This window comes from Anopheles gambiae, chromosome 3 (genome assembly GCF_943734735.2).
Source record: "Anopheles gambiae chromosome 3, idAnoGambNW_F1_1, whole genome shotgun sequence".
Lineage (NCBI taxonomy): Eukaryota > Metazoa > Arthropoda > Insecta > Diptera > Culicidae > Anopheles > Anopheles gambiae.
The window spans coordinates 25,123,146-25,151,112 of NC_064602.1; the positions used below are offsets into that span (position 1 = coordinate 25,123,146).

At 49.9% G+C, this 27,967-nt stretch overlaps 9 protein-coding genes across 14 annotated transcripts; 4 read left to right on the forward strand and 5 right to left on the reverse strand.

Moving 5' to 3' along the window:
* Positions 1-49: 49 nt before the first annotated feature.
* LOC1280030 (E3 ubiquitin-protein ligase Su(dx)) lies at positions 50-9,283 on the reverse strand. 5 transcript variants are annotated; one of them, XM_061656325.1, is made up of 7 exons: positions 8,815-9,278; positions 6,794-7,489; positions 5,776-6,009; positions 5,216-5,685; positions 2,681-4,701; positions 2,405-2,603; positions 50-2,309 (listed from the first exon to the last, which is right to left on the reverse strand). In XM_061656325.1, the coding sequence occupies exons 3-7, from the start codon at positions 5,810-5,812 to the stop codon at positions 2,040-2,042; spliced, it is 2,997 nt and encodes a 998-aa protein (XP_061512309.1). In that variant the 5' UTR covers positions 5,813-6,009; positions 6,794-7,489; positions 8,815-9,278; the 3' UTR covers positions 50-2,039. The 5 variants fall into 5 exon arrangements, with proteins under 5 accessions (XP_061512309.1, XP_061512306.1, XP_061512308.1 ...); XM_061656322.1 differs by having other exon boundaries at positions 2,681-4,704; XM_061656324.1 differs by lacking the exon at positions 6,794-7,489 and having other exon boundaries at positions 8,815-9,283.
* Positions 9,284-10,119: 836 nt separating this feature from the next.
* On the forward strand, positions 10,120-15,247 carry LOC1280031 (ATP-dependent RNA helicase WM6). The gene is made up of 7 exons (XM_319825.6): positions 10,120-10,277; positions 10,682-10,910; positions 11,155-11,559; positions 11,792-11,910; positions 13,843-13,974; positions 14,077-14,479; positions 14,569-15,247. Exons 2-7 carry the CDS (start codon positions 10,712-10,714, stop codon positions 14,580-14,582), a joined length of 1,272 nt encoding a protein of 423 aa, XP_319825.5. The 5' UTR covers positions 10,120-10,277; positions 10,682-10,711; the 3' UTR covers positions 14,583-15,247.
* Positions 15,248-15,351: 104 nt separating this feature from the next.
* On the reverse strand, positions 15,352-18,046 carry LOC1280032 (carnitine O-acetyltransferase). Its single transcript, XM_061656329.1, has one exon. It carries the CDS (start codon positions 17,525-17,527, stop codon positions 15,578-15,580), a length of 1,950 nt encoding a protein of 649 aa, XP_061512313.1. The 5' UTR covers positions 17,528-18,046; the 3' UTR covers positions 15,352-15,577.
* Positions 18,047-18,259: 213 nt separating this feature from the next.
* On the reverse strand, positions 18,260-18,971 carry LOC1280033 (small ribosomal subunit protein uS14m). The gene is made up of 2 exons (XM_319827.3): positions 18,809-18,971; positions 18,260-18,738 (listed from the first exon to the last, which is right to left on the reverse strand). Exons 1-2 carry the CDS (start codon positions 18,869-18,871, stop codon positions 18,415-18,417), a joined length of 387 nt encoding a protein of 128 aa, XP_319827.2. The 5' UTR covers positions 18,872-18,971; the 3' UTR covers positions 18,260-18,414.
* A 13-nt stretch (positions 18,972-18,984) lies between these two features.
* On the forward strand, positions 18,985-19,855 carry LOC5668150 (uncharacterized). The gene is made up of 2 exons (XM_061656332.1): positions 18,985-19,041; positions 19,096-19,855. The coding sequence occupies exon 2, from the start codon at positions 19,124-19,126 to the stop codon at positions 19,718-19,720; it is 597 nt and encodes a 198-aa protein (XP_061512316.1). The 5' UTR covers positions 18,985-19,041; positions 19,096-19,123; the 3' UTR covers positions 19,721-19,855.
* LOC1280034 (2',5'-phosphodiesterase 12) lies at positions 19,827-21,953 on the reverse strand. The gene is made up of 2 exons (XM_061656330.1): positions 20,713-21,953; positions 19,827-20,633 (listed from the first exon to the last, which is right to left on the reverse strand). Exons 1-2 carry the CDS (start codon positions 21,918-21,920, stop codon positions 19,961-19,963), a joined length of 1,881 nt encoding a protein of 626 aa, XP_061512314.1. The 5' UTR covers positions 21,921-21,953; the 3' UTR covers positions 19,827-19,960.
* Positions 21,954-22,353: 400 nt separating this feature from the next.
* On the forward strand, positions 22,354-24,474 carry LOC1280035 (FAD-dependent oxidoreductase domain-containing protein 1). Of its 2 annotated transcripts, XM_061656331.1 has the most exons (3): positions 22,354-22,493; positions 22,547-24,193; positions 24,264-24,474. In XM_061656331.1, exons 2-3 carry the CDS (start codon positions 22,729-22,731, stop codon positions 24,401-24,403), a joined length of 1,605 nt encoding a protein of 534 aa, XP_061512315.1. In that variant the 5' UTR covers positions 22,354-22,493; positions 22,547-22,728; the 3' UTR covers positions 24,404-24,474. The 2 variants fall into 2 exon arrangements, with proteins under 2 accessions (XP_061512315.1, XP_319829.5); XM_319829.5 differs by having other exon boundaries at positions 22,493-24,193.
* Positions 24,460-25,766, reverse strand: LOC1280036 (calcium load-activated calcium channel). Its single transcript, XM_061656333.1, has 4 exons — positions 25,509-25,766; positions 25,343-25,420; positions 25,091-25,265; positions 24,460-25,015 (listed from the first exon to the last, which is right to left on the reverse strand). The coding sequence occupies exons 1-4, from the start codon at positions 25,567-25,569 to the stop codon at positions 24,778-24,780; spliced, it is 552 nt and encodes a 183-aa protein (XP_061512317.1). The 5' UTR covers positions 25,570-25,766; the 3' UTR covers positions 24,460-24,777.
* Positions 25,767-25,892: 126 nt separating this feature from the next.
* LOC1280037 (probable 26S proteasome non-ATPase regulatory subunit 3) lies at positions 25,893-27,793 on the forward strand. The gene has a single exon (XM_319831.3). The coding sequence runs from the start codon at positions 26,093-26,095 to the stop codon at positions 27,581-27,583; it is 1,491 nt and encodes a 496-aa protein (XP_319831.2). The 5' UTR covers positions 25,893-26,092; the 3' UTR covers positions 27,584-27,793.
* Positions 27,794-27,967: the final 174 nt, after the last annotated feature.

Below are 27,967 nucleotides of genomic sequence, written 5' to 3' on the forward strand. Positions count from 1 at the left end.
AAACTATTTCTTTCCACAGCACAGCTTTGAGACGATGACACACGACAGCTTTCCTTTACATTTCAATCGATATCTTTATTTTTGCACTCTTTGCTTGTCTCGGACAAAATCAACATCATTTGCAGACACTACAGTATTGTTACTATTATGAATATAATTATTCTTATTGTACAGTGCAGTATTTTCTCGCTTGAAAAAGCTGCTTGGAATCGTATTTCCCTATTACGATTTTGCAAATTAATTTCTCCCGGATTGTATCTTTTTTCGGATTTGCTCCAAGAAAGAACGCTTTACGCCACAACCTAAGATACCGATAGATCGCGTATAAAAAGGGATTTCTTCTAGTCATTCCCAAACCCAAAGCACCTCAAAACAAGTTACAGTGAGTCGCAGTTCACTCACATAATGACTTTTCGTAACAAAAAGACTTTTCGTTCATTAAAAAAGGTCCCAAACGGTATTCAATAGTTCACCAACGCGCTGCAAAGATGTGTTGTTAGCTTTTGTTGTGTTTCTGTGGGCAAAGAGAGTTTAATGGGGTTCAATCTTAGTTCTTGCTGCTTCAATCTTGATATTTTACTTGTTTTATTGATATTCTATAGTATTATACCTTGTTTCGTTTGCTCTCTGCGCCGGTTTCGCGCTTTCTGTTTACTTAAACTGTATCTTTTCTTGTTTTATTAATCTCCTAAATTAAGCCCAGTGTGTGCCCACGATATACTTAAATAGTGTGTTTTCATCATTTATATATATTTATATATTTATTATTATTTCTTTATCGTCATTGTTTAAAACAATCTATAACCTTTCTTCGCGAGCTCTAGCGCCCCCCCGCGTGCATTTGTCTAACTTTTTACACAGTACAATATTACACTAAAAACTACAGTTTTTACGTTTCCATTGCGATTGGTGTGCTGCGTACCACCACACGTTGCAATGCAAAACCATCTATGGGGAATGTAGCACGCATCGAGCGTTATGTGCTCAGCCGGGTCACAGCTGGCGTTTACTGTATCATCGGTCCCTCAGCACCATATTGCGCCCAAGCTGAATTGTTGTTAGTATGAACCATCTCTCCTTTTTTTAAATTAAACCAACCGTACGTCATTAGTAGCAAACAACCAGCATGATGTACGCTGTTAACTACTCCCAGAGCACGCTACAGCCAGCAATAGGACAAGCGGTATCATACCGGGTGGCCTCACCATGAGAAATGTGTCCTTATTCATCGACTTCTCAATCAGGTTTCGAAATAAAACTCAAAAAAGAAAGAAAAGAATTTGCATCAACTGAACAATCTGTTTAAATTTTGCATACGGATAACGTCAGCTGCTATTTGGCCATATTCTTTTACACCTCACGCGTCACACCATACCCGTCGACACACGCACTCTCTGTCTCAACTAAATAGTCCATTAATCATATACGTTCACTTTCATTTGCAAACTAAATAGAAATCCATAACACAAAACGAACAAACAAACAAACAAACAAAATACCTTCTGTTAATATACAGAACAAAGAGTACAGGCAACAAGGCAAAACAAGCAACACATTTGTAGCTTTAGCCGGGGTACGTGCGCGATAGAAAATATTGCTTCTCGTTCTCGAACATTATTTACACAAGCACAAAGAGGCGGCCACAGTTTCGTTATAGTTTTATACTACAGCCCCAATTCCTTTTCCGTCGTGCCGCTACGGATGTGCTACGTACAAAAGCTTTTAAAACGTGTTCCTGCCGCGCATCAAAAACACATCCTGCACTGTTTCTTTGCTCGCAAAACAAAGAAAACCACACACTCTCATATACAATATCTAGGTACAGAAACTTGCCACTTACACTTTACAACTAACCCAATCCATATCTCCGCTCCGTCCCAATTTTCTCCCGTTCCCCGTTCAGGTTAACCCCCCATTTTCTAAGAACCACTACTATTTCCCATAAAATGATCACATTTGTTTGTTTATATATACCGTTTATCCTCCTCCTCCTCCTCATCCTCCTTCGCCAGATTTTACCTGCCTGTAGTACCTGTACCTTACTCCTGCCCGAAACCTTCAGTCTCTTCGATCGCATAGTTTAGCTTCTCTACCAGCTGATCGTAGCTCTTGTACGGTGGTAGATCTAACCGATTGAAGCACGTGTGCGATCGGGGCAGCCACGTGTCCTTGCCCACCTTCTCGATGCAGAAGCGCTGCGGCCCGTTCGAGCCCATCAGCTCGGCGAACCCGCCGACCGGTACGCGGCAGGTGCCGGTAACGAACTGCAACAGGCGGGCCCGCTTTTCGTTGTCCGTTTCCCGCACAAACTGCAAGTGGAAAAATACAAAACATACGTTGAATAAGAATGTTGCTTTGCACAGGCCTTGCCGCCCAACAGTGGGCAAATCTCCGTGACACTTACCTGCCAGAACCAAACGACCTGTTTGCTGTTGCGATTGTAATGCCGATAGATGGAATTGCGCTGCCAGTCGTCCACATCGATCTCCTGCATGCCGCACAGCATTAGCTCCAGCTCGCGCTCATCAAAGTACTTTAACCATTCGAGCGGCACCACCTCGTTAAACCCATCCAGGAAGGTTTTGGTCTGCTCCTCGATACCCCTGCGGGAAAGGAAAATGAAACATAAATATTAATGGGCCACTTCCAAGCCTCAATCCTAAAAACCCCCTTCACTTACCTCGTCATTCGCCACTCGGTCATGAGCGAGATGTACTCTTCCTTGTTCTCCTCCGTCACGCGCTCCTTGTCACCGTTATCCTTCAGCTCGTGATGGATGATCTGTCCCAGCACCTCGAAATCGACGCTGAACCACAGCTCCAGCCCGCACTCGTCGATGTTGTTGTCCCGCACCCAGATGAGCGAGTTGTAAAACTCCGGATCGATCGTTTCGATGTCTTTGGTCGTTAGCTTCTTGTTCAGCATACGCTTGTAGAACGGCATCGTGAAGCCGGAATAGATGAACCGCCCATGGTACAGTGCCATCGCGATGAACCGCCCAATGAACTTGAAGTACTGCAGGTGGTCCGGATTTACGTAGCTGGCCGGATTGATCTGCAGGCTGTAGTTGTTCTTGTTCGCGTACTCAAACAGGCAGTACATTGGGTTGAGCACTTCGTGCGACAGCAGGAAGAACCACTCGCGCGATACACCGCCGTAGTCGAGCCCCTCTTCGCCGCGGAAGATAATGTACAGCCTGCGCCTCAGCTCGTACGCCGGCAGCCGCATGATCTGGTGGTACGAATCCTCGAACAGCGTTTGCCGCGTGAGCGTTATTTTGATGTGGGACGCGAGCGCATTGCTCTGACACAGATACCGGAACTGGCTCAGTTTCCAGCGGAAGGAGCGCTCGTACGCCTTCGGCACACCGTACACACCCTTCGCGCCCTTCGGTGCGCCGGGTCGCGGATCCTCAAACGTCGTTTTACGATTGTTGTGATCCACGAAGAACCGCTCCCCGTTGGCGGTGTAGCGAATCTCCCAGCCGGGCGGCAGTGGACCCTCCGCCAGCATGCTCACCTCCTGGCCCTGCGTCCGCGGGTCTTCCCACTGGGTGGTGCGGTTTTTATGGTTCACAAAGTACACCCGATTGTCCGGCTGGACGCGCTTTTCCCATCCGTCCGGCAGCGGTCCCAGCCCATCGTCCTCTTCGTGCGCCACCGAGATCGAGTTCGATTGCTGGGCGTGCTGGGGGTAGAGGAACCGCTGATTGCCCTGCGAGATGATGTGCTGCCGCTGGCCCTGCCAGTGCTGGAAGTGCATCAGCCGCTCGCTGTTCGGCCGCTGCCAGGTGGTGGTGCGCGTGTTATGATCCACGTAGTACACACGGCCGCGGGGATCGCGCCGCTGCTCCCAGCCAGCCGGTAGCGGCTGCGGCTTCTCCCAATACGTCGAGCGCGTGTTGTGATCGACGTAGTAGCGCCGGCCGAACTTGTCCACCCGCATCTCCCACCCGGCCGGTAGCGGTTCGTCGTCGATGGGATTTTGCTGCTGCTGTTGCTGATGCTGCAGTATAAGCTGCTGATCGGTTAAGCTCCCGCCCATCGGCATCGGTATATCGGCACCACCACCATTATTTGCACCGCCAGGACTTCCACCTGCGACCGGCAACATGGCCGTGTTTGTGTGTCCCCCACCCGGTACACCGTTGATGAGGCCTTCCTGCGACGAGTTCGAATACACTGGACCGAGGCGAGCGTGGTATCCCGTGGACGAGGCCACCGGTGAAACGTTCTGCTGATCCCAGTTGATGCCACTCCGTCGGATAGCGCCCGTCGACGAGGAGGCGCCCGACGAGCTGCCTCCACCGCCGCCACCGTTCGGGGAGGAACCGGCCGTCATGATACCGTTGCCCATGGTGCCGTACGATCCGCCCGCTATACTGAACTCGTTTAACGACGACGACACACAATCGGACGCCGTGGACGTGGCGTTATTGTTGCTTTGGCTAGCGTGGGAAGCAGGCGAGTGTTGCGACTGGTGGTGCTGCACGGCCGCCGATGAGGACGAGGATGACGGTACTAGTGCATGATTCATCATGCCACCGGTGGATGATGACGCCGGCTGCAGCTGTTGCGATGTGCTGCCACCTCCGGTGCCTCGCAAACGCATTCGCGCCCGAATGCCGCCGTTCAGTATGCTGCTCCGTAGCGTGTGATAGTGCACACCGTTCGGCGCCAAATCGCTAGGTCCGCCCGACAGCTGCTAACGAACGCAACCCGAAGGCAACATGTGCAAGGTTGATCCGGTGGGGAAAATGAGGGAAAGAAGAGCGAAAAAGAAAGACGCGTTAGGAAAGCACCAATCGATAGCAACGCGTCAGCGAAGGAAAATCAATAAAGTAAACCAGCGAGACCAGCGCCGTGTGTTTGCGTACAGTGTTATCCAACGCAACGTGGCATGATTTTCCAAACGCGTGGCAAATGAGATAATTTTCTAGCTGAATAATTTAAAACACTTATTAAAAAATAATCCCACCAACGGTGGTGGATCAATATTTGTTGTTAGAAATTTGCATTCACTGCACATGGCAAATAGATAAATTTAATATTTAAAAAAAAAATAAGAAAAATAGTTACTCCATTCCATTGTTTACGTTATGTAAACTACGCGCATCTGACCGGCACCGGACACAAACAAACACTGCGGCTGATTACCCCATTACATTTCACATTGCGCATTAGATGGTACAAATGCCCGCCACAAGGTCACTTACCCCATTTACGTTGACCATTCCGCTGCCGGTACCGGTTTCATTGCCGCGCATTGCACCCGCACCCGCACCCAAATGGCGCATATCGATCTTCAAACCATCCAGCACGACCACCAGCTCGCCCGCTTTGACCGGCTGGCGCGGTTCGCTCGTTTTGGACGAGCCCGTCCCATCGATCAGCAGGTCCATGTTGAGTTCGAGCAGTTCGAGCACACCGTTGTAGTGTCGCAGAATGCCCGCCAGCTCGACCGTCTGCTGGCCGAGCAGTGAATCCTTGCGGAAGCTCGAATGGTCGAGGACGCGAAAGTGCAGCACCGAGCCGGGCGACACGATGCTCGTGAACCGCTCGTTCCATTTCGGTGTGTTGGTGTTTTTGATGATATCTGTCTTGCGTGAAGTTTTGCCATCGATCGAAAACTCGACGTACGGGTTGGGCTTCAGGAAGCCATTGCTCCGGAAGGTGGCGTGCTCGACTGCGGGGTGAAATGTGCGAAACGGGCAAATAGAACAACAAATTAATAACAACTCCACTCAAAGCGCCCGGAAGGTGGGGAGAAACGTACTTATCACAATCAGCTGATGGATGGTACCGTCGTCCATCTGCCGGCCGGGGTATGTTTGGGATGGGGTGTGCCTGGAAGAAACTTACGACCACCTCTTCGTATTCCGCTTTCTCTATCTGGCCCGACGGATCAAACAATCTACGCCTTCGTTCTAGAACGCGCTACAGCAAATGGAGGCGATTACGCGTTGCCGCAGACAGCGATTTCCTGCGCGATGGGTTTTTCCCGACGGTCCTGAAACGAGTGGGCCGGAAATTGGGGGGGAAATTTAGACACGGAATTCTTGGCGACAACCACCCGCCGCGAAGGACCATAAAATGTGGGGAGCGCTTGGTTGCGTGTGGTACCATACACGCACGCAAGCCACGTGTTTTCCGCTTTTCCTATTCCATTGACCAATAAGGGAAAGAAAAGCCGCGGCACCTTACTATTAGTATGTGGCCTGTCCCGTAGCCTTTGTGGTGTAATCTGGACAAATCATTTCCCTTTCTACGGAGTATAATAATGGTGCATGGCCTAGTATGATACTTAAGTATTTTCTATACGGTCGTTGCATGTGTTTTCTTCAGCGGAACACCTTGAATATACAAATACCCTCACATGATCACTCTAGTTTCCTACTCAGAACTTCCTCTGATGTTATTTTTGTGTAATTCTTTAAATGGAAAATAGACTCAACATCATGCGCAGTTTGTGAAACTCCCACAAAACACAAAACATCACAATAAAGCTGATTCATTACGATACCGACACAACGAACCATTTCACGAATAAATCCTCTCCAGCACAAGTGTGTAAATAGTCATTTTTGAAACAACACTTGTGTGTGATGCAATGAATCGTCGCTCTGATAAGCCACTGACAGAGAGCGTGGATGAGTGTTTATCGCGTTGAAAAGCCGACATGCTTCTTCGCCAAGAAGCTTCCTTCTCTTTGTAAGTTTTAAACGCTTTTTGCAACGGTAAAGCTAATCCATTGCCTAGTCAATTTTCGTTTTTTTTCCTACAAAAACAATTACCACAACAATTTCCGTTCGCAGCAGCTAAAAGGCACGTATCGCACGTATGATCACTGCAACAGTCCCGAGGCCGAGTGGCAAAGTGGTCCACGGGCAGCAGCTTATTACCCCGTATCCACCAGAACCACCGACTCAGCGTTGTTATCAGAATCGCGAACCGACGACTATTCAAACCCCCTCGAGACCCTCCTCTGCTGTTATCAGCAGAAGAAGGGTGCTGTGCTCGTCGGTACTTTGCCTTTGCCAGCTTATTGTTTTGGTACTTCCCGTCTTGCGCTCGGACAAGAGACTGAGGTGATAACGAGGAGTTTTATCTTGTACATTTGTCTCGGCGCGTCTTTCGCATCATTTAAAATGATTCAAAGCGTTGAAAGAAAAATGTGAAATTGCTGGACGGGCAGCATGTAGAATTGGAAATTCATTTTCCTTTTGGCCCAACCAGTTTCTCTTATCGCTGCTGGCCCGCGCGGGAGCGCGTGCGGGTGGTGGATGTAGTTTCAGTTTCTGTTTTTCCCCGTACGGCACACCGGCCAATTATGTGAATTTGGAGTTGAATTTCGGTACACCGGGCCACTTTCACCGTTTGTTCTGCTGCACGAAAATATAGATGTGTGTGCACCATTCCGCACTGCCCACGCACCCACGTTTGCGCCTTTTATTGCGTCGACTTTCACCGAATATGGCCCTCTCTTGCCCCTACAAAACAAGCAAGAAGAAATACATGAAACACCGACGAAAAACAGCCGACCACTATTGTAATCAAATCATATTGCTATGCCCACCGCCGCCGCCGTGTTCGTTCCATGGGTGTCTTACAATTGTTTCGCATGCTTTGATTCCATTTTTGCGCTGTCGCGCTATTTCATTTGGCGCTTGGTGTACGCCTGCGGTGTCGATTTCCTGTCTCGGGTCCGAACGATTTTGTTTGCATTCGCGACGAAAATGGTCAATCAATGTTAACTGCTTTAACTCGATGCAAAACGGAAAACATCTTCGTTATGCGACGGCAAACAATCGTCCCTTTGGTATCAACAATTAAGGTGTACACCGTGCTTGGATGCAGGTTCGGTCTCGTACGGTTGCCATAGCTGTTGCTAACCCGGCCAGTCTGCTGAGGTTGGACCAGTGCGCGAACAGCATTCAGCCCACGGTACACACACTTTGGACGTGCAATTTTCTACGATAAATCATCCCCTACGATGAAGGGTAGGTGGATGGATGGACGGTGTTGCGGGATCTAATATTAAGACGGGGGCAGTGCTTATGACTTACATAAGCCCCGATGATACTGCGGGGATACACTCACTGCTGGTTGGTGTGTTGTGTCTGGGCCTGCCAGTGCACTTTCTCTAACCTTTCCCCACCACCACTGCGCTTACCGTGACACTACACACTAACGGGTGACGAAATAGCAACACCCCTTTCCGCACACAAATTATCAACACGGATGAGGGGCAATGGGCTCTTATAGGTAATGGGGCTGAATCATCTTCCCTGCGGGTTGCATTATCGTACACATATTTTGATTGCCGTTTTCATAATACACTCACACACAAAAACATAGCATACACTTATACAGTCACACGCATAGCTCTGTGGAAGACCCTTTTTACCATTTCATTATCATTATCATTTGCACCATTGATGAAATTATCAGCTTTGCCCGATGGTTTACGCGCTTACCGATGGAGAAGCAACAAATATTTCGTCTTCTTGGCAAACTGGTCACAGGGACACGCATTTAGGAATGTTGTAGAATGATTTTAATTACACCAAACACTGGAAATGCCCTTTTCTTTAACTCTCAAGCCTTTGCTGCATTGGATAATCGAAACAAGCGTACCGAACTAGTTGCCCTCACTTCTTCTCACTCAGAATCTAATCAGAAAACTGTCTTTTTCACCTTTCTAAACTTTTGCACACGGCCAGACCGTGCTTTGTGGTGAATCACGGGTGGCAGTGGTGGGATGAGCATTTTTTTCGCACTCCTTCCCCCTAAACGCAACTAAAACAAAACACACCTGCTTGTAAAACCCGTCGTGTTTTGAAGTGGTCAGCCTTTCGGTGCGGAGACACACGGGATGATTTCACATGATGCTTTTTCCAACTAGCTGCTGCTATTGCTGGCTCGATGCTAACACCAGACGAAGGACGTTTCACCGTTGTGTGGTGGTACGTAACCAGTGCAGTCAGCGCGGAGGTTTTCCGTAAACTATGTCGTTCCGTTTTCACTGGTGGTAAGTGATTTTGTTCCGCTGCTCCGACGACGGCTTTGGCTCGCTCCGTTTACCTCTGCTTTCGGGTCTTTGTTTACGACCTTTGCACAGTTGGCACACAATCGCAGCACGGACAATTAGCAACTTAAGAATAGTTCAATCGGAATGTTTGCTGTCTGTGTGTGACCAATGGGTACCCTTTTTCACAGCGAATGCGAATGCTAATAAAGATCACACTCCGATGAACCAATTCGCAGAACGTCAAATTACATCCATCTTGCCAAGTACCCGTACAACATGGCGAGGGTTTTTGACGTTCGAATGTCGCTGCATCTCGCTCATTTTCTCTAGCCTTCCTTTACTTGCCTACAGTGCTCGTTTCAAAGCGAACTTTTGTGTTCCCCTCTGCCTCTTCACTATGAACGTTTCATACACCTTTGTCTGCCAATGCCTTTCGTTGTGTTGGTGACAATTTACGCGCATGTATGTTCTCGCTCGTTGTGTCATGCTATCCCATTCGCACATATGGACGCGTGAAAACACATAAACAAACTTGGTGGCTGATTCAATTTTATGTGCGCAATTTTGTTCCGTGTTGCATGTTCTCTGAGTTAAACAAGAAGAATAGCAGAATAACATGGGAAAAACATTCCGGAACCTTGGTACGGAAAGATATCTCGAACCTATATTGCTCTTTAAAATATCACATATTAATTTAATTAAATACATGGAGTTGAGAATGTTGAAGACAGTTAATAAAAAAGACACTATCGGATCAGCTGATGCATGAACATGTAGCTGGATCAGAACATGTATGAGCAAGGGAGACGGCAAAGCGCTGATGTTAACATGGCATACACATGAAATGTAGGACCCCGTGGGGTCAATGAGGGGGTGTGGTGGAGGATATGGTAGTGTATTTTTTTGATACCATTTAATTTTGTTCACCAACACAATCACACACCAGCGCGAGCTTTTTGGCGGCCTCTTGAGCCCTCAAAAACCCTCACAACGACTTTAAAAAACGCTCGCCTGCGAGGAAAAATCGTACCGATTTGGACGGTTGGCGAGCTCGTGAAAACCGGTTTTTGCCTAACGGTGAATGCGTTTACGCACCCTCGAGTTCAGTACTTGCGGGGTTTTCGCCCGAAGATTGCCGAAGTTTGACAACCGTCTGCTCCATCCTGTTCAGCGCTGGTGTGTTCGCTTCGCTTTCCGCTACATTCTGCCAGCAATCGAAGCGTGTCTCCCGTGTTCCCCTACTTTAGGTAAGAATTTAGCTGTAAATTGATCGAAATTCAAGAAATACTTATCGAAAAACGAAAGATTACTGTCGGGAGTACGTTTTTCAATATGTGTTCGATGGATTGTGTACGGTAGTGTGCGAAAAATTGTGGATTAAAGTTTCTACGCCGTGTGATGAAATGAATCCACGCGTTTCAAAATGGCGGAAACTAACGCTACCGCCGGCTTTAGCCGCGAGAAATTGGCGGATGTAAAAATGTAGCCATTCCTTGGTGTGGCGATAATTGATGAGCGGCTTGTGAATAGTGCGATAAAAGTTGTCGATATTTCGATCCATATTTCTGCATCGAAGCCAAATTTCCATTGTTTCGCGTACAAGGTCACACATATTCACGCTTCTTCTTTTTATTCTGCATTTTTTCCACAGCTCTCCGGCAGTACAAAACTCACATTCAGAATGGCAGATAACGAGGATCTTTTAGATTATGAGGAGGAGGACCAGACCGAGCAGGTGGTGGCGGAGACCACGGAACAGCCGAAGAAGGACGTGAAGGGTACTTACGTATCGATTCACAGCTCCGGTTTCCGTGATTTTCTGCTGAAGCCTGAAATTCTGCGCGCCATTGTCGACTGTGGTTTTGAGCATCCCTCCGAAGGTGAGTTGTCAAGCGATGTTTGGGCATTCTTTTTTCCCTTCTTCTTTTTGTTCTTTCACATGATGAGACTTTCACAATATTTTAGTAGATAGGGACATCTGATCTAACGAAGTGATCGATTTGTGTTCATTTATCTGATGAAAGAATTAAAGCGCATTTTTTGGAAATGAAATATGATTCCTATATATGAACGCAGCATTAATAAAATGTTCGATTTCGCCTTTGTTTGTTCCCCTCTTTGCAGTGCAACACGAATGTATCCCGCAGGCGGTGCTTGGTATGGACATTCTGTGCCAGGCCAAGTCCGGTATGGGAAAGACGGCCGTGTTTGTGCTTGCCACGCTGCAGCAGCTGGAGCCGACCGAGAACGTGCCGTACGTGCTGGTCATGTGCCACACGCGCGAGCTCGCTTTCCAGATCAGCAAGGAGTACGAGCGGTTCTGCAAGTACATGCCCACCATCAAGGTGGCCGTGTTCTTTGGCGGGCTGCCGATCCAGAAGGATGAGGAAGTGCTGAAAACGACGACCCCGCACATCATCGTCGGAACACCGGGCCGCGTGCTGGCGCTCATCCGCAACAAGAAGCTGAACCTGAAGAACTTGAAACATTTCATCCTCGACGAGTGCGACAAAATGCTCGAACAGTTGGGTAAGTTGCCACTTGGGATTGAACTACGTGTTCGTTGCTAGGGGAATGGGGGGAAAGGGTTTACATGATGATTTGATTACTATTTAGTAGATAGGGACAACTGAGTCACGACAGTGATCGATTTTGTTTTATCACGCACTGAACCCATCAAAACGAACCTCTGTTAGCTATAGCAAATCTTGTTTGAACAGCTTTATAACCTAACTTTTTCCGTCCTTTTCCCTCAACACAGATATGCGGCGCGACGTCCAGGAGATTTTCCGTAACACACCCCACGGAAAGCAAGTGATGATGTTCTCCGCCACGCTGAGCAAAGAAATTCGCCCAGTGTGCAAAAAGTTTATGCAAGATGTAAATACCACCACTAGTTCTACTACTTCTACTTCCTCATCTACCTCTACCACTACTACTACTACTGCTACTCGTAATGTCAATAGGCGAAAGGAAAGTTACTGTGTCGATGGGAAAAGTTTGCCGAAAAGTTGTCATTCCAGTACGCTGTGGTTGGCCAGTACGTACTCCACCATCATCGCTGGTGTTGCTGCTGCTGTGTCGATGCCGTCGTCATCGTCGGACGCGCAGTGCCTTGTTAAATCGTACCAAAACACTAAATCGATTCATCATGTCTGGCCGATCGCGGCAACTTAAAAGCATGCTAGAAATGCCAACCCGTGTAAAAAAAAGCATAAAATCACTCCTCCGAGAGCTGTTCGCGTGAAGCCCATGAACTAGCAGCCGTGCTTTGGATGGATGTAGCCACCTACACCAAAGCGCTCGCTGTTCCTTCTCAAATGTTCGACTCCGTCCCTGCTGTGCCATGGGGCAAGGGAATTCTTCGAGAAATATGAAGCGTCGGAGCAACCGATTGAGAAGGAAGCGAAACAAACGGTAAGGGATGCGGAGCTGTTTTGCTCGGTAAACGTTGAAGAAAGCTGCTTCAACGTTGGCCACCTAGAAACGTGTGCCTACTTCGACGGTCTCTATGCAATGGTGTTTAAAATGCAACCAAACCCGTAAACCACTACCAACCTCGATAATACAAAACGATCTAGTATTTCTGTAAATCCCAACTACCCGAGCAAACGTAATCAAACACGTTCTGTGTTTAAATACCGTCGAAATCGTTCACACCTTGCATTCGCGGTCTTCTGTCCGTCGTCGTACAATACTTCCGTCGTGAACAGATCAACAAATGCGAGAACCTCTTTCCCAATGGATTTCGTTGCCCGTCCGCTTCGCATTCACAAAGTTGCATTAATGTACCAAAATGCAACTGTCCGATAAAAAAAATCCCCTACAAAAGAGGTCGCAGCGCCGCAACAGAATATGCACCTAGAGTTGCATAAAAAAAGAAGAAAATATCAATTCAAACCACATGTGTTGCTCGTGGGACGCGCACCCGCAATCGGAACGAAGCGAATGATGTCTGTCGAGAGAGTCGCCTGCCCTCCCCCGTGTGCCCGTGGTGCGACGAACCGTTTGGCAAATAGATCCGATCGTTCTCTCTGTTGCTGTTGCATCTACCGAAGCATCCAACCGAGTCGCAGCGAAGGAGCCGTATGTAGTTATAACCGTAGATAAATGCTAACAACCGCATAAGCCGTTACTATCGTTTCAGGAGCAGAAATTACAGGACCTTCCGCGAGCAATAGAGCGCTGGTGGGGAGAACTGTATTTTTGCCATGTTATTCCTTTTGGGTAATCGTCATCCTACCGAGAAGCGAAAGAGGGAGCAAGGCCGAATAGAAAAAAAAGCGTGTCCCCTGCCAAGCACAACCAGCCAATGTTTTTCAGCTCGTGTTTGTTTTTGGCCAAACTTTCCCCACGATATGTGTGCTAACTTCATTCGTCTTTTAATTCGATAATGATTATTGGGTCTTTTTTGGAGAGGTTCTATGACTGACACTTTACCGTCTATCAGTAACTTGAATAAGTTGTAGTATGATTTGGTTTTAAATGCGTAAAATTCTCATGATAGCGTTTCATATCAAGTCTTTCGATGGACTCAACTTTTTATAAATTTATTCCAAATCGTATAATTGTCCTCACGCTCGTTACAAGATCCTGTGTAACAGTAACGTTTAACATTCCATATCGCGTCTTTGTCACAATCGAATTCAGTAGTAGTTAGCGCGCGAGCAGGAAATTTAGCAAATTTTTCGATGGATAATCGATGAACACAATGGAAGGAAGCCAGTTGGTCTAATTTAGTTGCATCCTTTTTTTTCCTTTTTATTTCCTCCCTTCGTTTCATATGTGACCGGTTTATGAAATCACCTTCAGCCCATGGAAGTGTATGTTGACGATGAAACCAAACTAACTCTGCACGGTTTACAGCAGCACTACGTTAAGCTGAAGGAAAACGAAAAGAACAAGAAGCTCTTCGAGCTGCTCGATGTGTTGGAATTTAACCAGGTATGTTAACTTCCTTTTTTTCTTCCATGATAACACCCTATTACCTTCTCTGTAACCGATTGTAACCATCATGCCATGCTTTACGCTGCTCCGCCTTCATAGGTTGTAATCTTCGTGAAATCCGTGCAACGTTGCATGGCGCTGGCGCAGCTGCTAACCGAGCAGAACTTCCCCGCCATCGGTATCCACCGGGGCATGGTGCAGGAGGAGCGCTTGTCGCGGTACCAGCAGTTCAAGGATTTCCAGAAGCGCATCCTGGTCGCGACGAACCTGTTCGGCCGCGGTATGGATATCGAGCGTGTGAACATTGTGTTCAACTACGATATGCCGGAAGACTCCGACACCTACCTGCATCGGGTGGCCCGTGCTGGCCGTTTCGGTACCAAGGGTCTGGCCATTACCTTCATCTCGGACGAGGCGGACGCGAAGATTCTGAACGATGTGCAGGACCGATTCGATGTGAATATCAACGAGCTGCCGGACGAAATCGATCTCTCCTCGTACAGTAAGTAGTTTAACGACCCAGTTTGGTGTTAAAGTACTCATTTAAGGTATGGATATTGTAACATTATTGTTTGCTTTCTTTTTTTATAGTTGAAGGACGATAAACCGGGGGAAAATAAGCCCCCTGCCACAATGGGTGTGGTGGGCGCGAGCGCGTTATCCCATCGTATAGTAGTGCAACGTAAATTAAACGATACTTTAACTAACCATTGCTGCGTTGCGGGTGCCATCCGGCGCTTTGCTAGCAGTTTGAAATTTTCTGGCATTTTAAAAACTATTCCTTAAATGCTACTAATAACTATGAATAACTTTTGTAAGAAGATTGATTAATTTACCTATTGGCAAAGATTTTTTTAAGTAAACTGGTAGCAAAAGCTCACAACAATAACAACAACAATATACAGGCTCAACGAGACACTAATTCCGTTCATTTGCCCGCACTACACAAATCACAAAGTATTGCATGAGTTACACCCAATCGTGTATGGGCGTTTGGACAATTTTTCACAGTGGAAAAGAACTTCTTTTGTTTTTTTATGTACTGCTACACACTCTAGCTGTGTTTATTTGGCCACCTAGCAAAGCAAAAGTCCCGTGCAATCGGGCGGGACCGACTTTCACAACTCTATTGATGTTCAATAGCACTAGGATAATAGCAGTTGGTAAAACTACTTTTTAGTAAGGCTTGATAATTCTATGTAATTTTGAGAGAAACAAAACAAATAAAAATAATAACAATGTATTTAGTGTGAGGAAACACCAAAACACATTTTGATGAGGTTATTTTGTGAATTGTTTGAAAGAAAGCAGTGATGCGTGTGGGTTCGGATTAGGCTCTCTCACCAAATTATCAAAAGGATGTAACGTCAGGAGTAGTAGAAAACCCATCACCGGTTTTTAATTATTTATTTTAAAATCAGTCAGCTTTTTATTGCCAAGGTGCTGTGAGATACAGACAAAACAGAATACAAAATTTACCTACTAAGTAATACGAAAACAACATCCAAAAGTAAATCTCTATGCAAAAGGCCACTAGTTTAACAGAAACAAAATCACTGGGAGTTCGTGCGTCGAATCGTGCGCGCTTCTTCCTTCCTCCTTACAGCTTGCCCTTAGGCTTCTCACCGTAAACGACCAACACTTCGTACATTTCACGCAGCGCCTCCTGCAGGCTGACGCGGAACCGTGCCAGATCCGTGTCCTTGTTCGACCGGAACGCCGACACACCGAACCACATGTCGTCCTCCTTCGGGTTGTAGCAGCATCCGTAACCGTCCTGCGTCAACGGTCCGTAGCACATGAACGCGTCGTACCGCGACGCGACCTGACTGGTGGACAGGCGCATGTGCGCACTCTTCTGCAATCCCTGATCGGCGTACAGCTCCGGCAGGGCCAGTCCGTTCTCCTTCGCCGTCAGCTTCAGTCCGAGCAGATGCCGATCCACTCCGTACCCCTGGATGGCCATCGAAACGTACGCTTTGTGGGCGTTGATGGCAGCCTTCATCGCTTCCAGCTTGGAGCGCCCGTCCCGCTTCGGCTCGAGCATGGCGCGCGCGAACGCAACCGATTCCACCGAGCAGGAGCGGATCGTCTCGGTGCGGCCGTGCAGGTACATCCGGTTCTGGGCCGACTCGTAGTGTGCCCCCGGGACGTGATGCAGCCGATAGAACGCGTACTGGATCGCCATCTGGATGTAGCTGTCCGGGCTCATGCGCTGCGTTTTGATGAAGCCCTTGCCGTAGTCGGTAAAGTGCAGATAGTCCATCTGTATGTCGGCCGCCAGTTTGTCCACGAACCCAGCGGCCTGGTCGATTTCCGACCGTACCGCCGGCGTAACGTTAAAGTCCAGCTTTACCGCGCCCGCGCTCAGCTCGGCTTGATCCATCGTATTGAGGCACTTGCCGCTGCCGATGTACTCGAGCAGAAAGTCCGTCATCACGGCGATCGGTTGTCCCTCGGCCGGAGAGTGTTCGTACGTCAGCCCGTTGATACCGTTCGGTGCTACAACGAGCTGGATCGTTTTGTCGTACCATCGATTGCCACCGTTGGCAGCCGAACCGCCGCCATGGATCAGCAGATCGCTTGCCGTTACGATGTGATCGGTGCCCTGCTTCTGCGGCAGCTCGCGATCGATCGAAAGCACGAAAAGCGCCTGCTGGATGGATTCCACCGACGCTCGGTTGGTCGCGTCGGCCATCAGCGTTTCGTACGCCTGCGCCCAACTGTCCCGATGGTTGGCCGTGAGGATACCGAGCGGAGCGGCCCGACTATTCCCTTCCTTCGCGGCGATCTTCTTCAGCTCGGCAAGGATTTGCCGCTCGCTTACGATCCCACCAGCGGCAGTGAAGACCGGCAGCCGATAGTAGTGATTGTTGCACGCAACCACAATATGCCGAGAGCGTGGATTGTACTGTACCGAATCACGCTCCTTCCCCGGAATGCGACAGGTGCCGAAAATCTTCTCGTACTGCGACATATCCAGCGGCACCTTACCCATCATTTCCGGCTTGATCTTACCGCCGTCGATCAGCATCTTGTAGGCCAGGGCGGCGGAAACCATCTTGGCCGCGTACTGCAACTGCTCGTCGAGCGTTTTGTAGCTGGCCCGTGGAAACACGAGCCCAGGGCTGGAGTATACGATGACCGGATCGCGGTACTCCATGTACGCACAGCGCAGCCACCAATCAGCAAGCCAGTTGTCCTTCTCGGCCGCGCGCTGTTCCAGCAGACTCTGGAGCTTCTGGCCGATCCCGCCAGGGACGGTAAACTTCTCCACTGCCCGCTTAGTGCCGGCCAGCGTATCCCCATCGACGTGCGGTTCAATCGATCTTACCAGCTTCTGCATCGTGTCGGCCAGCTTCGGGACGGGTTGGCGCTGTAGCGCTAGCGGTCCTGCCCCGCCGGCAGCAGCAGTTGCGTAGTTTTGCTGGGACGTTGGACACATTTTGCCTGACGCGTTTGCAGCTGGAGATGATGCACTGGCGGCCGTTAAAACTCTCCCGAGTGGTGAAGCTATGGTTCGCGATTGAATCAAGCGAGTCATGTTCATTTGACTGGGGGAGGCAACGGTTGAACTTTGGACCTAGGAGAAAAGGGTTTGAACGCGCTGACCTGCGTGCACTTCTGCCGCCAAGGGCAAACTAAAGACACGGAACGGGTAGAACCGCAAAAAAGGGTCCGATTCGGCTGAAGCCACACAATTACTAGGCAATTTTTTGGAGCCTCGCCCGTCGCACGCAGAACACACAACCCGTTGCTCCACGTAAGCAACGCGAGCGTATAATGGGGGCACACAATACGTTCCACTGTTTCCACTGGGCCAACCCGTTTTCGGCAGCGAACGGGGGTGGGTGAACGGCAGCGAAACTAGTTCCTTGTTGCTCCGGTTTTGTTGTTGGAATCGTTCGGCTCCAGAAAGTGAAAGTAAATACGCTGATGTTGTGAGGGGTTGTTATGCGAAGTGGCACCCCTTTGGAGGAACGACTGCTAATACCACGGAGAGAAGAATACGGCAGCTGATAAAATGATACGTTCTGTCATCTGTGCGGTAATGTCTGAAACCAACACAAGCACATATTTATAGCACATGCATATGTGTAGGCCTAATTACGTACGGAACAATGGAGGAGGGTTTTGAACAACAATTGCATAGTAAAAAAATATTAAAACTAAACTTAAAATAAATTGCTTCCATTAACGGAGGACAATTCCAGGATGTGATATTTAAAGAATATAAATTAAATATTTAAAATAAAACTAAATTGTACCATAATCGAGAGGATTTCTGATTCAAACAGAAACTATATTGTTATGTGAAGATCCCAGATCCTCTCAGATCTGGCAAAACTCTTGTAATTGCAACATTTCCTCCGTCTCTTCCGCTGCGTATCATTATTGCTAACACCGCCCAATCCTTCCAGACAGTAGAGGCAGCAGCTACCACATGGCTCGCTGAACGCCGGACAGTTTGTTGTAGTCGGCCAGATGACGCCAAACGATACGGCTAACGCGCCACCGGTGCACGATACCGCGTGAGCGTGACGTTACTGCGCACCGTTCGCGTACCCGCACCAGCGAGGAGTCGCGCGGAAACGCCTCAATCTCTTTGCTGGCAATTTCCCGCAGTTCCACCGGCAGGATCGTGTTCTTCCGGAGTGAGTTAACGCGCAGCCGGGCGTCGGCATGCTGCACCACGCACTGGCGACGTTTGTGGTCCTTGATCATACGCCAGTCGGCCCATTTGTTGCGTACTTGCTGGAGCTGCGTGGAAATGTGTTACCGTTAGCGTCTGGCTCGATATCGTACTGCGTTTGGTAATCGTTTTGCTTACCCGATAGCCGGCCAAATTCTGGCCACACGTTACAAATCGGGATACAAAACCCACCACCGACATTGTGAACTGGTCGCGAGCACCTCGTTTTGCACCGGCTGATGTTGTTTTTTGGGGTGTGTTTACGTAAGGCCCGCGCAGGCACAACAAACAGCTGTCAACTGCCCCTTTTCGCAGAAACGTCAAGCCACGACCAAGGCGAACATTTCCGTTTCGAAGCAGGCCGTGCGCTGGTGCGGCATTAGTTTTGCGTCAATAAATATAATTTTAATTTCCTGATTTTTTAGAATCTCTTCCAATACACGGCAAATAAACATGGATCTTCCAATGGAGCATGCGCTGCGCCGATCGATGCTGCTGATTCGTGGACAGCCGGACAAAGCGGACCACCTGCAGGACATCCTGTTCGATAACGCCATCAAGTACACGCACACCGGCTATCGGGTACTGTTCTTCACCCGAAAGCCCCTGGAACGGGTGGCGGCCAGCATACGCGAGCAGTTTAGCGATCTGTTCAAAATGATCACCTTCATCTACGTGCAGACGATCGATGCGACGATGAAGCGGTTGCTCGATCTGCAACGCTGGACCAACTGCATACCAGGATTGATCATTGTTGAATCCTTTGATTTGCTAGTAACGCCGAACCCGAACGATGGCCAGTCGAGGCAAGACTTTCAGCGCTCCCTGGTGCTGTCCCTGTTGGCCGATACGGTGCGTACGATTTCGGTCAAACAGAAGGGCACGTGCAATTGTATCGTGACGCTCAATTACGGTTCGCTGGAAACGTTACCGGTGGAGCTGTTTTACCGCGAACACAACGTGCTCGATGTGAATCATGTGCACGATTCGTCGGATATTCTGTCGGTGATGATGGAAAACGAACACAGTATTGCTAATAATTTACTATGAACGTCAAAGAGGAAGCTTGAGAAAAAGACTGAATTGGACGAATAGTTTTATGTATGTAAATGTAAGTTCCTTAACAAAAGTTACCTGGCTTAAGAAAATCATGTTATACACAATCACATAGACATTTTATTCTATTAACGGTGACTTTTTCCTTCTGCACTGTTCCACCTATCCTAACAACTGAACAAAGCCAATGAAAAGAACAACATCCTGCCACCGGGGATTGCTGGTCCGGCACCCTTACTTCGCCCACTCAAAGTTAGCGACCAGCGCAATATGATCCGATGGAAAGACGAGCGACGGAATCGCCTGATACAGCGACAGTTCCTCCTCGCTGGGCATCGGAATCACGTCATTCACGTTCAGTGCGCCGCGCATGAAAAAGATGTAATCGATGCACGCCTTAAACCCGACCGTGTAGTTAGTGTACTCCGGACACCCGCAGGCCGATCCCATCTGGAACGGTTGCGAAAGCGAAACACCCTTCACCGCTTCGTCCACATTGCTGACCCAATCGGGAACATCCGGCCCGACGGCCTGCTGCGTCATAAGCTGGTAGATGCCACATTCCGGCGTGGAATTAAAGTCACCACAAAACACGAGCGCCAAATCGGTCGCTTCCGATAGTTCGTACTGCTGCCGGATGCGCTCGTGCTGCTCGCATACGTACTGCATTGCGTATCCCATCTGCAGCAAGCGCACGTGGTCCGCGTCTGGCGCGAAGTATAGGTGCGTGTTGGCGACGAGCAGATGCTTCCGCGGGTCATGCTTGCTCCGTAGCAGGGTAAGCTGCAGTGCAGTAGAACGGTTCGCTATCCGCTCCACCAACGGTTGGTTGTCCCGTATCCTGTCCCACAGCTGGGGATAGCGTTCCAAAATTTCGCTTAAAATAACGCCATCCTTTTCAAGCAATCTGTAACAAAAGAACAAACGACATTCATAAAACAAGCGTGGTGTGCTGAGCAACAGTGCATCTCTTTACTGTTACTTACTCGAACTTGTTCAAATCGTAAAACGTTGCCAGTCCCTCCGCCACCTTGCCCTTCGCTTGATAGTGGCCCGCAAGGTTTTTGCGGCTGAAAATCGGCACCAAATCCAGGCTGAACACCTTCGTGTCGACCTCCTGCAGACAGATGAGGTCCGCCCGGTAGCCCAGTATCTCCTTCACGAACAGCTGCTTCCGGTAGTCGATCTCGAGCGCGTACGGTGCGGTGTAGCCGAACAGCACCGTCCGGCTGTACTCGCTGTCCGTGTACAGATCGGCCAGTATGTTGTACGACACCACCCGGAACTGCCCATCGCGCAGCTTCTGCTGCGTGAACAGATGCCGCACTTCGAACGGACACAGACCCGGGCCGGCCTGTACTGGCTGGGGCGAAATGATTTCCGTCAGCGGTCCCGTACGGCCCGCCTCATCCGTCGGTGTGCAGCTAAACTTCAGATGCAGCCCCACGTCAACCTTCTGCACCAGATAGGACAGCTCCGACCCGACCGGCTCCCATGCGATCTGCTGCGCATTGCCCGACTCGGGCATGCGGCCCCGCGACCAGCAGTACGCACTGCACTCCGGTGTGGCAAAGTGTAGCTCCAGCCGGGACGGTGAGACGTAGAAGTCGGCCAGTATCGAGGTGGGCAGTTTGACCGCATGCACCTCCGGGCTGTTGTAGGCAATTTGAAAGTCCGCATCCATCACGGTAAGCTGCACGTTCGGGTGGGTCGTTAGCTTGGCGAGCATGTCGGCGATGGTCATGTTGGTAAGCCGTTCCTCCGCCGTGCCGAGGGACACGACCACCGGTACCGGTTCCGCAGATCCTTCCACCGGCGGTTCCTCTGCGCCGCCATCTTCGGTCGCTTGTCCGGCGGGTGCCTTTTTCGCCTTTTTCCGCTTGTTTTTCTTCTGGAACTCTTTCTCCACGTTCACCCGGATACGGTCCAGGCTGCTGTCGATCTGCTCCGTCAGGTTGCGGTTGAAGTTGAACACTTTGTCGATCTTGTACCGGTCCAGCACCAGGTGAAAGCTGATCTGACACTGCTCCTCACCCGGCAGCTGTTTGAAGTAGGCGGTTCTCATCGCAAAGCGTTGCTTCGGGACAAAGTTCGAACCGTGCCGGTGGGTATATCCTTCGCAGGGATACGGCGAACGTAGCGGGAGGGTTGTTTTCAATCGTATCCTACCGTACAGACGTGCCGAACTCAACATTGAGCCAGGGTGAAGGAACTGCTGCTGCACGATCGATTGGATGAAACGCCGGACGCACGGGACACGAGGTGCGACTACATGACAGGTTTGTTTTCAGACAGCCATGACAGCATTTGGGAGGCTGGGTGGACAATTCGAGACGATTGAAGGCTAATTACAGTCCATAATTACATTTTTAGCCCGCTGACTTGCTCATGAAATTTCGAAAAAAGAGAAAAATGCTTTTCAGGTCACGTGTAGCCGCATGTTTCACACGTGTTGCGCCGCCTTGTTGTTTTTTTATTTCGCCATGTAGCGGGTCTATGTCAAACTGGTGTGTGAGTGTGTGTTAGCGAAAACGTCTATGGACGTACCTCTCCCCAAGCAGGCTGTGAGGTAACGTAAACAAAACCGACCAGCCGGTGCAAAAACAGAGCAGCGTGCAAGGAAGATAATTTCTACCATCTCAAATGGTATCATAAAATGATAAACTCTCTACAATCAAGTAGATTACAGTTGCAAGAGAATACCTGCCAAGTTGAAAGTTGCAATATACCGGGACCATCTGTGGAGGCGTACTGAAAAATACCGATAGTGTGAGCAAATATAAACAATACAATACCATTATAATCATCATCCTCCTCCAGTTTGCAGCTGATAAGATTGGACTGGACAATTCAACCAACGTATTGGACACACTGAGTGACATATAGTCTCCTACCGAGCTGCGTATCAACAAGATCGATTGATAACGCGAACAACGGGGAGCGCAATTTAAAGCTCTTCCCACCAGCGAAACCCCGAAAACAGACAAAGTGTGATCGGAACGATGTTTCAGGCGTTGCAACGAAGATCCTCCAAGCTGTCTGTACTACGGCAGACCCGAAATCAACAGCCCCGCATCACATACAGCTCCAGACGACAGTATGCCTCGTCCGGCGAGGGAAGCAAAGGCGGCTCCGGCAAACCCAGCGGAGATTTTTCCGACCAGGTAGAAGCGAACAAGGATAATCCGATCTCGCGCACCCTAAAGCTGATCGGAAATGATGTGCAGCGGATGAAAAAGTTCATCCTACCGACCAATTACACAAACCCAGGTGCTAAGGGTGATTCCCCCGATTCCACGCATTCGATCGAAAACTACCTCGAACGGTACCGAAGGGACGGGTTCCAATCGCACTGCGACGTGCTCGTAATCGGCGGTGGCGGTGTCGGATCGTCCATAGCCTACTGGCTGAAGAAGCGAGCCCGCCAGGGCCTGAACGTGGTGGTGCTGGAGAAGGATGCAACGTACGCGCAGGCCTCCACCTGTCTGTCGGTGGGCGGACTGCGGCAGCAGTTTTCCATCGTCGAAAACATCCAGATGAGCCTGTACGGGGCGGACTTTATGCGCAACAGCCGGGACTATCTGGGGGACGACGTCGATCTTAACTTCACCCCGCACGGCTACTTGCTGCTCGCGAGTGAGGCGGGCGCTGAACAGCTGGAGCAAAACTCTAAACTACAGTGTGCGCTCGGGGCGAAGAATGAGCTGCTGACGGCGAAACGGTTGAAGGAACGCTTTCCCTGGATGAACACGGAGGGCATTGCGCTCGGGTGCCACGGGCTGGAGAAGGAAGGATGGTTCGATCCGTGGGCACTGCTGTCCGGGTTCCGGAAGCGTGCCATCGAGTACGGCGCCCACTACGTGGAGGGGGAGATGGTTGGGTTCGGCTTTCGGCAGCAGCCGGACATACTGGCCGAAGGCATCGAGGAAGGCTCGTACGAGGGGATCGATCGGGCGTTCGTAAAGATGAAGGATGGTGAGATGAGGGAGATCAAGTTTGCCATCGCCATCATAGCGGCCGGTGCGCAGTCGGGTGCGATCGCCAAGATGGCACGCATTGGGACGGGGAAGGGCATGCTCTCGATACCGCTACCGGTCGAGCCGCGCAAGCGGTACGTGTACGTGTTCCAGTGTGAGAATGATCAAGGGCCGGGAATCAACACGCCGCTCACGATCGATCCGAGCGGGACGTACTTCCGGCGGGACGGGCTGGGTGGGAACTATCTCGGTGGCAAGAGTCCACTGCCGGAGGAGGAACCGCCGGTCGACAATTTGGACGTTGATCATACGTTTTTCGACAAGACGGTGTGGCCCAATTTGGCGCAGATGGTGCCGGCCTTCGAGGCGATTAAGGTGAAAAACGCCTGGGCCGGATACTACGAGTTCAATACGTTCGATGAGAATGGTATTGTGGGGCCGCATCCGTACTACAACAATCTGTACATAGCGACGGGCTTTAGCGGGCACGGTGAGCATACTTTCGGCGAGGGCTTTTGATGACGGATTTTTAAATTAATTGTATTCTTTTGATGTTTCAGGCATTCAACAAACACCGGCCGTCGGAAGGGCAGTGTCGGAGATGATCATTGATGGTGGATTCCGAACAGTCGATCTCACACGGTTCGGGTTCGATAGGATCATCGTCGACCAGCCAATGTACGAGGCAAACATTTTCTAGTCCAAACGGCGAGAGTTTGTTAAGATTGTTACAATCCTTAAATAAAATATAAGTCATACTTTCTAGACAAACCCCAATTCTGTCGGTCCATCTTTGAAACGAAAGCTTTATTTAATCTCGATCGCTGAAACACACACAAATCCTACTACTACTACTTATTAACAAAACAAAATGCGATGAAAACAAATGTAACGAACGCGCGCGCCCGCTTAAATGGCGCGTTATTCGTTGGTCTTTTAAATAAACTGTTTCGTTGCCCCCGGTTTATGTTGCTGTTAAATATTAGTTGCCACAAAAGGCGATTGGTGGTGGTGGTGGTGGTAGTCAAACCCGTCCGATCGTGGTTTGGTGGAGTACTCCACGATCAGCCACATTTACTTAAACTGTCCCGGCGTTGGTCCGAACAATCCTCCAGCCTGCTTGCTGGCGGCACGCGACGGTGCAAAGCCCAGCATCTTCTGGATGTTCTGCCGGATGGACATCGTGCAGAGGATGTAGAGAAAGATGAAGGAACACTCGGTGTAGTCGTCGCCGGGCAGGTTTCGATGGCTCAGCCCCTGGATCCACGAGATTGGCACGAACGGTAGGCGGGCCACAATTCGCCCATCGAAACTGTGCGCAAGAAGAAAGCGTGGAGACATGATAAGTTAGACAGCGAGTAGTCACCAGCGCAGGGCGCTAACTTACATGCTGTTGAACATGCTGAGCAGTGCGGTGAACGCGAAACCGATGGCAAACATTGACTTCATCTTGACCAGCGATAGATCGCGGTTGTTGTTCTTCAGCTTTTCCTCATCGCGTTCGATTTTCTTTTTGTGGTTCTTGTCTAACGATTCGCCGAGCGTTTCTTTCCGTTTTTCCACTGCAAAAAGGAACGAACCAGCATTAGCTATGCGAAGCTAAAGTGCACCAGACAACGGTGGAGCGCCAAAGACTTACATTTTTTGCTCTGCTTTTCGACTTCTCCCTTCAGCTTTTGGTACTTTTCCGTGCGATAAACCATCACCCAGGTTAATCCTAGAATTGGCGAAGGGAGAACATTGATTGATCATGTTAATTTGTACATAAATAGTCACCGTTCTACTGCTGCTCGTTCCACACTTACCTTCTCCCAGCAGTGCGGTGAAAATGGATATGAAAACAATTAGCAGCGTATCGGCCCACATGTTGGTCGAGCTTGTTGGAAGGTTTTCGTGGCTGGAAGCGTACTTTTTGATACACAATTTAAGGAATAATCCACAGCAATTGGTTTTTTCTCCTTCAAGTGTGTTCGCACCTGCTGATTAGCAGTTTGTTGGTTCCGTATCGGTGCGGGGTGAATGGAAAAGTGTCATCTGCTTTGGTTGATGTGGAACAACATTTGTTGCCAAAGCAACTCCGCAAAGCTATACGCACCCGGGGCGCTTCACGCTTTCAGCACGTCGCTGTAACCGCACTCTCTAGCTGCTCGAATAAACGTCACCGAACTGCTCGGGAAGAATGACAAGACGAAAGGAGCTGCTCGAATTTCCATGACTTGGCACAAAACACACACAAAACACATCGTCCGTGCATCGCGAATAAATCTCGCTACTCTTTGTGAAGCATTTGCGAAAAAACCCCCTGCGGCACGTCTCGGAGTGCAGCGTAAAGGATAAGCGTAGCCCGTCGTGTGTGTGATAAAAGAATTGTTTGTCGTCCGTTTCAGCGATGGTTTCGCAGACTGCAGCAGCGGCCGCCCCAGCCGACCCCATCGTGGATGTGGAGATGGAAAGTGCCGAAGATGCGGAGGCCGCAAAGAAAGACGCGGAGCTGCTGGCGGTCCAGGAAATCCGTGACCATGCCCGACAGATCGACAAGGCGGTCGTGAGCAAGGAGCCGCGCTTCATACTGCGCGTGCTGCGTTCGCTTCCGACGACGCGCCGCAAGCTGGCGCTGGTGGTGGTGCGCTCGCTGGCCGTGCAGCTGTACCCGGCCGGACCGGAGCGTGACGGCATAATGGCGTACATCGAGGACTATCCGGCCGGAGCGCAGGAGCCGGAGCTGCCTCGTCCCCGCGCCGCCATCAAGAGCCCGGTGCCGGAGGTGGACGCTTACTTCCATCTGCTGCTGCTGGTGCGCCTGCTGGACAAGAACGATCTGCCGAAGGCGACCAAATGCTCGCAGGATCTGATGGCGAAGGTGGTCGGGCAGAACCGCCGATCGCTGGATCTGATTGCGGCCAAGAGCTACTTCTACCACTCGCGGGTGGCCGAACTGAACAACGATTTGGAAAGTATTCGCTCGTTCCTACACTCCCGGCTGCGTACGGCCACACTGCGGAACGATTTCGAGGGCCAGGCGGTGCTGATCAACTGTCTGCTGCGCAACTATCTGCACTACTCGCTGTACGATCAGGCGGACAAGCTGGTGAACAAGTCGGTGTTTCCGGAAACGGCCAGCAACAACGAGTGTGCCCGCTTCCTCTACTACCTGGGGCGCATCAAGGCGGCCAAGCTAGAGTACAGTGTCGCGCACAAGCAGCTGGTACAGGCGCTGCGGAAAGCACCCCAGCAGGCCGCTGTCGGATTCCGCCAGACGGTGCAAAAGCTGGTGATCGTGGTGGAGCTGCTGCTTGGCGATATACCCGAGCGGAAGGTGTTCCGACAGGCTGCACTGCGCCGCTCGCTCGGCCCCTACTTCCAGCTCACTCAGGCGGTGCGGATGGGCAATCTGCAGCGTTTCGGCGAGGTGCTGGTTAACTTTGGCGAACAGTTCCGTCAGGATCACACGTTCACGCTGATCATTCGCTTGCGGCACAACGTCATCAAGACGGCGATCCGTTCGATCGGCCTGGCGTACTCGCGCATCAGCCCGCAGGATATTGCGCGCAAGCTGGGCCTGGATTCGCCCGAAGACGCCGAGTTCATCGTGGCGAAGGCGATCCGCGACGGCGTGATCGAGGCCACGCTCGATCCCGAGAAGGGGTACATGCGCAGCAAGGAGAGCACCGACATCTACTCGACCCGTGAACCGCAGCTCGCTTTCCATCAGCGCATTTCGTTCTGTCTGGATCTGCACAATCAGAGCGTGAAGGCGATGCGCTACCCGCCCAAGTCGTACGGAAAGGAGCTGGAAAGCGCCGAGGAGAGACGGGAACGGGAGCAGCAGGATCTGGAGCTGGCGAAGGAGATGGCCGAGGAGGATGACGATGGATTCTAAGCACTCGGCAGCAAAAAAAAAAGGAACATCAACATCAGAGAAAAGCTATGCGCCCTGGTGTATCCAAGCGTTTGGAGTGTTGGAGAGCGTAACTTACAGAACACAAACTCCAGAAATAGGTTCATTCAATGGTTTGTTCGTCGTGCAAAATGCGTATTTCCCTTTTTTGAATAATAAAGATAGGAACTGCAACAATTTCTACACCTAAAACGGGTTTTGAGTACTTTCACGTGGTCAGTTCTCTGCTAAACATTCGAAAGATTCATTTTACTAAATTGCGCGAAATTATTGTATGAAGTATCTTAACTGAATTGCAATGTAACATAAGCTAATTTTATAAGATGTAATGATAATGAAGCCGGAGTTGTAGAATATCGTGAAATT